Genomic DNA, 14,331 nt, shown 5'->3' on the forward strand with positions numbered 1-14,331 from the left:
GGCACTGGGTTCAATCCACATAAAAATAAATAAATAAAATCAAGATATTGTGTCCATCTACAACTTAAAAAAAAAAACTTTTGGAAGGGTGAGAGAAGGATAAATAGACGCTTCCTATAAAACATCATCAGTAATATGCCTAAACCATCCTTACATCCAAATCCCCTCAAAAATAAATAACTGGGACTCTCTCCATCTATGAGAGATGTGCCTTTATTTGTAAGCTCTGTCAAATAAACTCTCCTGTGTATCTCTACCTGGTCTTGGACTTTGATTTCTCACTCACCATCTCCAGGTTCCTCGCTTTCCTTTCAGATACCATAGACAAATAAGGACTTTGCATCAAACAATATGGCAAATTTCCTTTCCTAGGCAGTAACTGTTGACCAAAAGACTCAAAGAGAAAGAAAGATAAATACTGCCATTTGGGCCATGGATGTCTGCAAACCTGGAACCTGGTGGAGCATATGTTAAAAAGGGAATAAGAGCCAAATGCTGAGGTAACCATCCAATCCCAGCTACTGAGGAGATGATGCAGGAGAATCACAAGTTTGAGGCCAGCCTCAGCAATTTGGGTCTCACTAAGTTGGCAAGGCCAGTCTCCAGCATGCGATCCTTCTGACTCAGCCTCTCAACTCACTGGAATTCTAGATATGTGCCATCCTGCCAGGCAGGGCAGAAGGTTTTAAAGAGGACAAAGTCATCTGATTTACATTTTTCATTATTTTTAAGGATGGTAAGTGGCCTCAGGGTGCTGCCCAGGCTGGAGTACAGCGGCTGTTCACAGACAGGATCCCACTATTGATCCACAGTACACTGCAAGCTCCTACCTCAGCCTCTTGAAGAGCTGGGACTTCCAGGCAAGCCACACCAGGAAGGCTCTCGTTTGCATTTTAAAAAGATATCTTTAAATGAGTTATCAAGTCATAAAAATGTAACCAAAAGCATTGGGTTCTCCACTTAGTGGTCATGAATCTAATGAGCACAATCAGAAGATAAAAGAATGGAGAAAGACTTATATGACCTGCAGCAAGCATCAGTTGTCTGTAAAGTTATGCTCTCCCTGAGGAAAGGAAGCATGGGGATTCTATTGGGGAGCTAATGCACATTTATTTAGGAAAGCATACATGGGGTGGGCAGGCACATTTCTGAGCATGCTCAGTTCGAGGCACAGTTCAACTGGAATGACAGTGGACACATTTCTGGGTATGCCCAGCGCAAGATCATAGAGTACATATGTGAAAGATGGCAGAAAGGATCACTTTGGGCTATGCTCAGGTCCGGGTCATAGGGTCAAGTTCAGATGCCTAAAAGAAGGAGTCAAGTGACTCAGTTTCTCGAAAAAGCTTTAGGTGAAACCCAAAGAAAGGATACTTTTAAGACACATCAAAAGATGGTGGAATAAGATGGACATCATTACCCTTGGTACATGTGTGACTGCACATATGGTGTGATGCTACATGGTGTACAACTAGAGAAATGAAAAATTGTGCTGCATTTGTGTACAATGAATCAAAATGCATCCAGCTATCATATATACCTAATTAGAATAAACAAATAAATTTATAAAGAAAAATGAAAAATAAAGAAATATCATCACTTCCTGCCCTATCTACATTTCCTTGTTACTATAGCTCTTACTGACATTTATTAAATAACTTTGGACAAGTCACTACAAAATATAATACCCATTTTGTCCCAGCATCTCAGGTACCATATTTGCCCAATGTCCTATTTATAGGATGGCTTACATATGTAAAAGATACTATACTGTATCAGTGTTCTGTTTATACAACAATCTGTATTTTTCATTTTTAATGATAATAAAGGATACATACACTCTAGATCAGGATGATCAACCTATTTTAATACACCTATGTCAATTCTGTTGGAATACTCACAAAATTAGAAACTCGGTACCTAATGAGCAAATACATGCTGTCACTTTATCCAGTATTGTCTGAAAAACATCATGAAACATTTAACTGTCTAAAGATATTTTTTCTTAGATCAGCCCTTCTAGTAAAGAACCTTTAAAGATCCTTTTGATGGGAATTCAACAAATCTGCAATGACAGTCCTCCCGTGCCATTTTTGCCTTGAAAATTGCTAAGAGGAGGATAAAACATAAAAAAACAGTTTTTCTCTAAATAAACATGACATCACAAGTTATAATCTCTTCTAGTCAACATTTTGTTACATACTGAAATTTTCAGTCAGGATCTCTAAAAGTATCCTTCAGAGCCACTGGCAAGATAGTGTTAAAGCTGAAAAATAGTAATTAAAATATGTAGAACAAGTAATTTTCGGCAGTCAGAACTATTTGCTGAAGGTACAAAAGTGACTCACATTTGTTGGTTGACCAAAGGAAAGAAATTACATTTTTAAAACACTGCTTTTCTCACCCCTAGGTTACTCCTCCCTAATCTTTTTTAATTATAACTCATCTCTTCCATTTAAATCCTTAAAGCTATCTAAATAGATACATATAGGGTTCAGAAAAAAACAGCAGAAGCAAGCAGTGGTGAGATCATTTTTTAAATTTAGATTCTGAATTTTCTGTACTATTCTATAAACAAAGTAGTTATTATTACTTTCAAAATAAAAAGAAATTAATTTCAGCTTTCTCAACTCTTTATTCTTCCAGGAAAAAGAAGAGCATTTTCTTAAGCTAGCACCTTGTTCACATCAGTACTTAACTCTAGTCCTCATAATTCATGATTGGGAAAAAATGGGCCGAATCTAAGTATCCAAAAGGGAATCAAAAATAACAGCCTATCCATTTCATGGAAACCTATGGAGTCACTGAAAATTTTCCAAAAAGCTAATCATATGAGAAAAATGCTTGATGATAGTATCATTTAAAAGTATCAAAATATAAGGCTAGGTTATGGCTCAGTGGTAGAGCACTTGCCTAGAACATGTGAGGCACTGAGGTTCAATTCTCAGCACCACATAAAAAATAAATAAAGATATTGTGTCCATCTACCACGTATGACTAAAAATATTTTTCAAAAAGTATCAAGACACAAAACTATATAGTATAAGTGATCTTGATTTTTCCATTTCTAAAGAAAATGATAAGTTTAAAGGGAGAGGCTATAGGTAATTCTTATTCTGTACTTTTTTTGTGTTTTACCTATCAGTAGCAATAGATTAATTAAAAAGAAAATTGTACTTAAGTATTTGTTTCAACCAACTGAAAACTCTCATTCCTTGGGTTTAAAATCAATCACCACCAACTTGCTTTAATTATGTTATACGTTCCCCTTTTCTCTAAAATCAAGCAAACATTCTTGTCATAGATTCCATACTTCTATTCCTTCAATTCCATGAAGGAGCATAAATATCTTCTCAATTTCAACACACAGTTCACTAGTCACTTCCCAATTTCATCTTTGTTAACTCTGGCCATTCTAGCAACATTCTCTAGAACCCTACCCAGTGATGTAAATCTAGCAGCTGTTGTGCTTGTCTTTTTGTTTCTCCCACATCTGGCCAATTTATGCCTACTTTGTGGACAAGATTAATACTAAAATTCTTCCAACTCTAATATCCTTTAATTCTTCCACACTTAGAAAACTGAAAACCAAATCCTTATTCCCTTTCCTTTATAAATCCCTATGGCACCACATTTCCATTTGGATTTCTAAGGGTGCTTCTGTAAACTGTTTTAGAATTATGATATCAAGAGGATAATTTCAAGAGATAGTCCCAAATAGCTTATATTAATCAAATGTGCAGGATGATTCAAAGCGTAACTGTTTTCTCATCCTTTCCTAAATAATTTAAGCAGTTCTGAAAGGATTAGAATGTCTAAGACTTAATGGGCAGGACTAGAAAAAACATCAAATTTTTATCCTTTCCAATATCAATATTCAAAAATCATTCTTTATGCAGACACTATTGATTTTTTTACTTCCAAATTTATTTTAAAATTTAGACAAAAATACAAAACAAACAAACCACCCCTAAGGGTCTCACAGTAAAATTTAGTGAAATCTAAAATTCTTTGACTTTAGAATGTCTACTTGTCAAGACTAATGGAACCAAATAAGATGAATCTATAGTCTGTATTTTCATAGTTTGTTGCAGTGAAGATTATTTGGGCATGGCTAACTAGCTAATAGTTATACAATAATACTTGTTTCATTTTTTGGTGAATGTTATTTGCCTGTATATACATAGATTATCTGTGGAAAGCTACTAAGAAATTGGTAACAGTGACTTCCTTTACGGAGATCTTGATGGCAGGAGATTTTACACTGTATTCCCTTTTGTACCTTTTAAAAATTAACCATGTAAAATGATTTGCAAATCTGTTAACTGTAAATGCATACACCTGTGTGCATTTGTACTTAGTTTTAGTATACCACCTGATGGGATAGCATCCTAACCAGATATCCCAAACTGCAATATTTGGGAATCTTTTCTTTTTTTAATATCTTCTTATTTATTTATTTATATGTGATGCTGGGGATCAAACCCAGGGCCTCACATGTGCAAGGCAAGTGCTCTTCCACTGAGCTACAGCCCCAGTCCCTGATATTGGGAAATCATAAGTAATAAAAAGACTACCTATATTCTGCATTCCTCTGGTCATCTCGACTAATTTTCTAAAGATATATATTTAAAACTTTTCATATGGATAAATAACCCCAAAGAACATGTGTATCAATGTCTCATTTAAAATACTAAATTCAAACCAGATAGTAAAGCAAAAATATGATAATGTTTTGCTCCAGGCATGGTAGCACACACCTGTAATCCCAGCAGTTTGGGAGGCTGACGCAGGTGGACTATAAATTCAAAGCCAGCCTCAGCAACTCAAGAGAGGCTCTGAGCAACTCAGTAAGACCCTACCTCTAAATAAAATGTCGTTCAGTGGTTAAGTGCCCCTGAGTTCAATCCCTGGTTCCTTATAATAAAACTTATATATATATATATATATATACACACACACACACACACACACACACACATATACATATACATATATAATAATGTTTTGCATTTCAAAATCCTATTAATAGCAATTCCAGATTTTTCAAAACCATTTTCATCCTCCCAACTTACCCACGTAATGATAGAATAAATTGTGGATATTTATAACTAAGTGCTCCAATTTGGCAATACCCATGAAGTAACAAACAAATGAAATGAGACTTCTATACTGGTTAAAAAGGGAAATGAGGAAAATTTCATATTTCATAATAAAAATACCTGAGATAACTTGTTTATTAATTTTTTGCTCACTAGAAAAAGTCACCTAACTAAAACCTTCAGTTTGCTACAATGTGACATTTACTAAAGAATACTGAGTGTCTTTATGTAAATGCCTCATATATAGACTAGGATTACTATGTAAAATTAAGTTTATAAAGTATTTAACTCAAGCATATTGCCTATTTTTTCCTTTAAATAATGATTAGCTATGAAATTCATTCCTTTAATATTTTTACTGAGTTAATCCAGGTTTATATAAAATCATTAAGCCATTTTAATTACTATAAGTACAACATTAATATAACCTCAGAAATATTGTAAACTGTATTCAATTCTTTGAGAAAGGCACTAAATACAGAGTTACTTCACTGTAATATCAGTTAATAACCCTTGAAAGTTTACACATGATCTTTTGAAGGGTTAACAATTGCTTTTACACATTAAAGGCAATGGTGTGGATTTCTGGTATCAAAACTATTTTTGCTGTCCAATTTTAATAAAAGAGAAACATTTCAGCTTGATTATCAATAGCACTAAACTTCATGGCAACTGACTTATCAGCAACAAAACACCTGCTATGCAGGAAATTTTGAATACTTTTTTTTTTTCTTCAAAGCCTGGATTAAGTAAAGGAATTTTTAATTTAGCAGATAGTTTTAGTTAAGAAAAACTATAAAGAGTAAGGAAGAGGGCTGGGGCTATAGCACAGTAGCAGAGTGCTTGCCTAGCATGTGTGACGCACTGGGTTCAATCCTCAGCATCACATAAAAATAAAAAATAAAATAAAATAAAATAAGGACATTCTGCCCATCTACAACTTCAAAAAAAAATTTTTTTTAAAAGAATAAGGAAGAATGTGCTGATTTTAAACAAGTTTGAACTTAGTTTCAGTCTTTCAAAATTTCCTCTAACAGAACACCACAACAAAAAAAGTTTGCCTTTATATGTGTAGGGTGAAGACAATCAATAGGTTGTCTGGTTAGAAACCTAAAACTTAAAAGGTTCCCCTTACCTCACACTGACAATTTTTTTTTTTTAATTTACAAAAAATCTGGGCTGGGGTTGTAGCTCAGTAGTAGAGCTCGTCTAGCATATGTGAGGCACTGGGTTCGATCCTCAGCATCACATAAAAATAAATAAATTAAAAATAAAGTCATTGTGTCCATCTACAACTAAAGAAAAATATTTTTTTAAAAATGTAATGCCACTTTAAATGTGGAGGAGTGAAACTGATGCTGTAAATTCTCAATTTTAAGGAATTATTTCATAAATGACCCTGAACTATGTAAATTTTTAAGTTTTTTTAAACAGACTACTATCAAATTCCCAGAAGCTGGTTATTTAGTTAGTTCCTAGATTTTCCTAGCTCATTTAGATTCCTCTAAAGCTTTTCAAGCTCCAATTTTGAGCTTCCAGCCCCAATTTCAGAATAGGAAATAAAATGAAATGCAGTCTATTTTACTATTTGTTCTCAACAGTGAAAATAGGCAAAGACTAAAACAAATTACATTTTCGTTTCTCTCTAGATTTCAGATATTCATGTTTATTCACATTCCTAATAGGGACAAACAGGGGACATAAAAATATTACAAAAATATTCAGAAAATAGCTACAAACTGGGCTGGAGTGTAGAGTGGTAGAGTGCTTGCATAGCATGCATTAGGCCCTGCGTTCAATTTTCAGCATAGAAAAATGTTTTTTTAATAGCCACAAACAAGGCTATGTTCAAAACTCAATTAATAGAAAACAAAATATAACTTTAAAATGTTAAAATACAATTTGAAACTATGTTAGCAAACTTAAAAAACATTAATGCATCAAAAATATGCAAAACATTAAAAAGAACAATGTTTTAAACAATCATATATTTAGAAAAGTGTTTCCAGGCCAGGTATGGTGGCTCACATTTGTAATCCAGCAACTCAGGGGGCTAAGACAGGAGGATCACAAGTTCAAAGCCAGCCTCAGCAACTAGCAAGGCCCTAAGCAACTTAGCAAGATCCTGTCTCAAAAAAAAAAAAAAAATTAAAAAGGGCTAGAGATATGTCTCAGTGCATTCAATCCCTAATACAAAAACAAACAAACAAACAAAAAAAAACAAAACTGTTTTTAGAGTTGGGGATTCAGCTCAATGATAGCATGCATGAGGTCCTAGTTAATCCCCATCACAGCAAAAAAAGGTGGGATGGGCTGGGGGAATTTTCCCTGTCTTTTCCTACACAATAAACCACCAAGATTTCAGTGAGAAGGGATGTGCTTCTCCTACAAAGGCCAGGAAACAGCCTTGATAGGTGTCTCTGTGTGTGTGTGTGTGTCTGTCTGTCTGTCTGTCTCGCCCCCCCCCCCCATATAATAGTAATATGCCTAGAATGTCGGGATCTCCAAGGTCAGAACCTCTAAAGGTAAGGACCCTGGTTGATGAATTTGCCTTTAACTTAAAAAATAAACAAATGCATAGGGGGATTTTTAAAAAAAAGGTATTCCTAAATTGCCACTATAAAACGGCATGTCTAAAATTGACAGGCTAGTCCTAAAATTCATATAGAAATGCAAGGGACTTAGAATAGACAAAATAATCTTCAAAAAAAAACCCAGAATAAAACTTTCATTTCCTAATCCCAAACTTATTATACTGTTATAGTAGTCAAAACACTGTGGTAGTGGCTGGCATAAGGATAAACAACGAAATAAAATTAAAAATACAAAAGTAAACATATACATCTATACTAAAGTGATGTTTCACAAGAGTACCATTTAATAGAGAAAAAAAGAGAGACTTTTCAACAAATGGTGCTGGAACTGGGTATCTACATGCAAAAACTTAAGTTGTACCCATTCCTTGAACCACACACAAAATTTAACTTCCAATGAATCACATACCTAAAATGATCTAAAACTATAAAATGCTTACAAAGAAAACGCAGGAGTAAATTTTGAATTAAGCAACGGCTTCTTAGATACAACAACAAAAGCACAGGTGATTAGAAAAGTAAATAAATCAGAACTTACCAAGATTTCATCAAAATTAAAATTATGTGCTGCAAAGGCTGTTTATCAAGATAGTCCACAGAATGGGAAAAAATACTTTCAAAACATATATCTGGGGCTGGGGTTTTGGCTCAGTGGCAGAGCGCTTGCCTCACAGGTGTGGGGAGCTGGGTTCGATCCTCAACACCACATAAAATGATTAAATAAAAGTATTGTGTCCATCTACAACTAAAAAAAAAATTAAAAAATATATCTGATTAAAAAAATGTGTATCCAGAATATAAAAAGAACTTATACAACCAAATAACAAAGAGACAACTTGATTAGGATGTAAACAGGCAATTCTCTAAAGAACATACAAAAATGGAAATAAGCACATGAAAAGATTCTAAATGTCATTAGCCATAGAGAAATGCAAACCAAAACCACAATGAGATGCTACTTCACCTCTCCCCATTATAACTAAAAAGATAACAAGTGTGGATAACCATGTGAAAAACTGGAACCCTGAGACATTGCTGGTGGGATTGTAAAATGCTGCAGTCAGTTTGGAAAAGTTTGGCAGTCCCTTAAAATGTTAAATATAGAGTTACCATATGACCCAGCCATTCCATTCCCAAAAGAAATGAAACCATATGTTCACACAAAAACTTGCACAAAAAATGTTCATGGCAGCATTATTCATAATCACCAAAGTGAAAACCAAATGTCCATCTCCCTGGATAAGTAAAATGTAAAATTATCTGGCCATAAAAAATAATTAAGCACTAATACAATTTATGGAGGAACCTTCAAAACATTATGCTAAGTGAAAGAAGTCAGTCACAATAGTCCCATTTATATGATAGGTGAAGAACAGACAAACCTAGAGAGGCAAAGAGTAGATCATTTGCCTAGAGCAGGACATGGGGAAAATGACAAGTAAATGCTAATGGGTAAAGTGTTTCTTCTGATAAAATTCTTCTAAAATCAATTATAGTGATGGTCTGCACAACTCTATGAAAATATGAAAAAGCATTGAACTGTACACTTTAAATAGGTGCACTGTTTGGAATGTGAATTGTATCTAAATAAAGTAGTTTTAAAAGTAATGTTTAGTATGTATGCAGTGTGTGGAAAACAAGGAACATTCAAGACAAGTAACTATAATTGATTTGATTACTAAGCAAATCTATGCTTGAGACCCTTAGAATTAAGAATTTAACATACCCTCCTTGCAAACTGAGATATTACTCCTTGAAACATTTCTATCTTGGCCAAAACAGAATTAAAGTACTTGCAACTGTCAGGTCATTAAAATAAGATTCACTCAAAATATCTGAGTAAACATGTTTCTTTCCTGTACATGGCTGAACTGTGTACTTACTGCCCATTACAGCAAACAATAACTGCAGAAAAACACAGCACGGAGAGACAGAGAAGTCATTCTCAAAGAAGAAACTAATACTAAGTTGAGATCTATGGAAAGAATGAGGAGAGAGGAAAAGAGGGCTAAGGGAAATCTCCATGCATTTAAGCCCATAGAGTTCATTTACATTAAATTCAACTTTAGTGAGCTTTGTGAACAGGCCTAGAGGCAAAGTCCCGGGCGCATACCCACAATCCAAGCAGAACTGCGAGGTCAAGAGGAAGTGTGGATCCAGCCCAGCCCCGCATTGGCTTGCGTGTGGATAAGGTGGGGGGCTGACGCGCTCAGACGCGGGCCTGCGGAGCGGGAAGGCAACGAGCCCCGGCGCTCCCCGGCGCGCGCGCAAGGCTCCGTGCCGGGCCCGTCCTCCGCGTCCGAGCACCGCGCACGCCTCGCGCGGTGCGCGCCGGAGCCTACGATGGGGCCGGCTCCCGTCTCCCGCCCCATCCGGCGCTTTGTCCCGGCCCCGCCGGCGGTCGGCCCCTCTGTGTCCCAGCCGCGGCTCCCGGGCCCCACTGACAGTCCCCACGGTCAGGAAGGCTGCGAGCCTGGCGGTCCCCACCGGCCAGCGACCCGTCGCCCGCCGGACCTCAGCCAGGCGGGACCCGGGAGGCAGCGGTCCGAAGACGCTCGCCCTACTGGAGAAGCCGCCGCCGCCGCCACCGCCCGAAGCGCACGCAGGCCGAGGTCGGGCGCCGAAAGCCTCGGACTCCGAAACCCATACTTGTTTCCAGCATCCCGCGCTTACCCAAAAATTCTCGACGAAATGCGCCATGACCATCGTGCCGCCGCCGCGCCGGGTTCCGTGTCCGCACCCGCCCGCCGCTGTGTAAACACGGACCCGGCCCCCACGGCGCCCCCGCCTTTCGCCGTGGCCGCCGCCTTCTTCCCAAAGACCGGCCCGCACCCTCCAGGGCGCATGCGCCACCTAGCGGCCGCCGCGACGGAGCGAACTCCTAGACGCCGCGGTCTCGGAGCGCGCATGCGCCCCGGACCGCTGCCCGGGTTTGGTCGCCCTTTGCTCAGCCTGGCGCGGCCAGATTGAGTATTCTCTTGGGAATGGTGAAGAACTGGGTCCCTGAGGAGTCACCCGAAGACTGCCCGCGCCCTTTGCCGCGCAATGGCTCTGGCCCGGAGACAGAGAAGGGCCCTGCCCACTTCTCCCCTCCAGGTTCTCTTCCCGGCTTTCGAGGATCTCGAACAGAGCAAAGACTGGACCCCCTGAGATGGAGGAAACTTGGCGTCTGGCCACCGGAGGAGACTAGGAAACCTTTGGTCAACAGGGCGCCTTTCCTTGACAGGGATCTGAGATCCAAAACAAAACTATTCGAGCCCGGAAAGGGAGGAACCGCCCAGTGTGGCCAGAGCGCCCTGGAGCTACGCGAGACCCAGCACCAAGGCCGGAGCCGCTGACCTCTAGCACGCCCGGAGCCAGCCAGGCGGGACTGCTGGCCCAGGGCAGGAACGTGACCGAAACGAGCGAGTTTCCCCAACCCAGGCATTCAAAAACAAGTCTCTTCTAGAACGTGTTCATAAAAGTCCATGGTTCTCTTGGCAACTTGTACGTTTTAGAAAAAGAAACAAGTTTTGACATGCCTCTGCCTAATAGAGAAACTAAATCCCCTTCTCACACCTTGTTTTCCAAAGTTAAAAAACAAAAACAAAAACAAAAAAAACTTGTGGAAGTCTCAACTACACTGTCATCAGGTTAGTTAGGTCCAAAATCTGCATGCAGTTCTTGAGGCCAAGCCCCACAAATAGATTTAGTGTAGTTTTAACAATATACATCATACCTTCTCAGATCTTGTGGTTTCAAAAGTAATGGACATTATAAGATAATTTTTCTAGAGAAATTATTTTTATCCGTGCAATAAAAGTTATAAAAACCACAGCTGGCACGTAGCGCACCCCTGTAATCCTAGTGCTCCGGAGGCTGAGGTAGGAGGATCTGGAATTCGAAGCCAGCCTCAGGAACAGTGAGGCACTGTCTCTAAATAAAATACAAAATAGGGCTGGGGATGTGGCTCTGTGGTCAAAAGCCCCTGAATTCAATCCCTGGTAACCCCCCTCCCCCTCCCAAAAAAAATGCTTTCATATGGATGAAACTGAAATACTTGTTTTATTTGATAATGGTACTGTGTTTATATCTTTTTAAGAATATCTTTTAGAAATAAATATGTAATGATAAGGCGTCTAGGATTTAATCAGAAGTAATTCATGGGGGTGGGGAGAATGAGTAGGCATATAAATGAAACAACATTGGCTATTTCAGCCAAAGCAATCCTTAGAAAAGTGAAGCAGACCAACAATAAAAAATTAAAAAAAAAAAAAAAGTGAAGCAGGAGGCATAACAATACCAGAACTTAAATTATACTAAAGAACTATAGTAACAAAAATAGGGTGGTATTGGCACCAAAACAGGCATGAAAACTAATGGAATGGAAGACACAAACTTACATAAATACAATTATCTCATATTTCACAAAGGTGCCAAAAATATACATTGTTGAGAGCCTCTTTAACAAATGATGCTGGGAAAACTGGAAATCCGTATGTAGTAGATGAAATTTAATCCTACCTCTCATCCTGCACAAAACTCAAAGTGATTCAAAGACCTAAGATTAAAGACCAGAAACCCTGCATCTGCTAGAAGGAAATGTAAGCCCAACCCTCCTTGTTAAGGAACTAACTTCCTTAACAAGACTACTAAAGCACAAGAAGTAAAATAAAGATAAATGGGATGGCATCAAATTAAAAAGCTTTTTCACAGAAAGGAAACAATCAGGAATGTCAAGAGAGAGCCTACAAAATGGAAGAAAAATCTTTGCCACCTGCTCCTCAGATAGGGCATTAATATCCAGGATATGCTGAAAACTCAAAAAACTTAATACCCCCCCAAAAAAAAAACAATGATTGATACAATTGATGCTATTATAGCTGGGAATTTCTCAAAAGCTATTAAAAAAAAAAACCCTCAATGCCAAAAAAAGCAAATAATGCAATCAATAAATGGGAAAAGGAACTGAACAGACCCTTTTCAAAAGAGGAAATACTAATGGTCAGGAAATATATGAAAAATGTTCAACATCTCTAGCAATTAGAGAAATGCAAATTAAAACTACACTAAGGGGCTGGGGTTGTGGCTCAGTGGTAGAGCGCTCACCTAACATGAACAAGGCACTGCGTTCCATCTTCAGCACCACATAAATGTAAAATAAAGATATTGTGTCTACCTAAAACTTAAGAATAAGTATTAAAAAATTACACTGATATTTCATCTCTAGTCAGAATGGCAACTAGCAAGAATACAAATAACAATAAATGTTGGCAAGGGTGTTGGGGAAAGGGTACACTCATATGTTTTTGGTGGAACTGCAAATTAGTACAACCAACTTTCCACAACATTGGGAAAAATAGTATGGAGATTCCTCAAAAATCTTCTAAATAGGTTGGGGCTGTGGTCACTGGTAGAGAGCTTGCCTAGCATGTGTGAAGCAATGGGTTCAATCCTCAGCACCACATGGGTGTTTATAGCAGCACAAGTCACAATAGCTAATCTATGGAGCCAATCTAAATGCCCTTCAACAGATGAGTGGATAAAGAAAATGTGATACATATACACAATGAATATTACTCAACCATAAAGAAAAGTAACTCTGGGGCTGGGTTTGTAGCTCAGTGATAGGCACTTGCCTAGCACATGTGGGGCATTGGGTTTAATTCTCAGTGCCGCATATAAAGAAATAAAATAAAGATCCATCAACAACTAAAAAAAAAAGGGGGGCGGAAAGCAAAATTACTCTGACGTTTGCCAGTAAATGAATGGATCTGGAAACTATCATGCTAAGTGAAATAAGCCAATCTCCAAAAAACAGAGGTCAAATGTTTTCTCTGATATTTGGAAGCTAACTCCCAATAAGGCAAGGAGGAATAGGAGAAAAAAAAGAAGTTCAGTGTAGTAGAAAAAGGGGAATGAAGGAAAGGGAAGGGGATGAAAAAAGGAAAGATATTGTAATGAATCTGAAATAACTTTTCTATGTACATATATGAATATACCACAGTGAATCTCGCCATCCTGCACATCCACAATAAATTAATTAATTAAAAATAGCTATGAGTAAATGGCAGAAAGATCAATAGAGGGAAAGGATTAGGGGGTCAGAGGAGGGAAGGGAAAGGAGAGGTATTTGGGACTGAATTAGAACAAGATAAATCCCGTGCTTTTATAATTATGTCAAAATTGATTCTACTGTTGTGTAACTAAAAAGAACTAATCCTGGACTTGATGCAGTGCTTTCAAGGATCTCACAAGTCTCCATCTCTCTCTCTCTCTCTCTCTCTCTCTCTCTCTCTCTCTCTCTCTCACACACACACACACACACACACACACACACAATTTATTCTAAAAATCACTTGGGTGCCCCTGACACTGGTTCATAATCATAAATCCCTTCTCCCACAACCAAGAATATTCAGGCCTTTATCTCTTGCCCTATATCCTCAAAACAAAAGGTGGACTCCAAATGAAGTGAAAATGTGTAGATAGTATGGCTGTCCACATTAAAGATAGACTGCTTTGAAGTTCAGGCAGAATTTAAGCAGAAGTACTTACATAAGAAAGATGTTAACTTGTTAAATCCCTCCTCTCAGCTTGAATACAGTAGATTCTTGCATAACAAAATATTGCTTACCAATAGTGTCAAACATGGA

The 14,331-nt window shown here is 38.0% G+C and overlaps 1 protein-coding gene across 4 annotated transcripts in view; it reads right to left on the reverse strand.

Annotated features, from left to right (window-relative positions):
- The window catches only part of Fcho2 (FCH and mu domain containing endocytic adaptor 2), a 141,020-nt gene extending 130,500 nt beyond the window's left edge, over positions 1-10,520 (reverse strand). Inside the window, exon 1 of one of the 4 annotated variants that reach the window (XM_058574144.1) lies at positions 10,370-10,520. In XM_058574144.1, the coding sequence (XP_058430127.1) occupies positions 10,370-10,402 (33 nt within the window). In that variant the 5' untranslated portion in view covers positions 10,403-10,520. Of the gene's footprint in view, positions 1-9,809; positions 9,917-10,369 lie in introns of those variants that run through there. The other 3 variants (XM_058574146.1, XM_058574143.1, XM_058574145.1) reach the window with 3 other exon arrangements.
- Between the last annotated feature and the right edge of the window lie 3,811 nt (positions 10,521-14,331).

This window comes from Marmota monax, unplaced genomic scaffold (assembly GCF_021218885.2).
Source record: "Marmota monax isolate L192 unplaced genomic scaffold, Marmota_monax_Labrador192_F-V1.1 WCK01_AAM20220418_F8-fsc00018, whole genome shotgun sequence".
Taxonomy (NCBI): Eukaryota; Metazoa; Chordata; class Mammalia; order Rodentia; family Sciuridae; genus Marmota; species Marmota monax.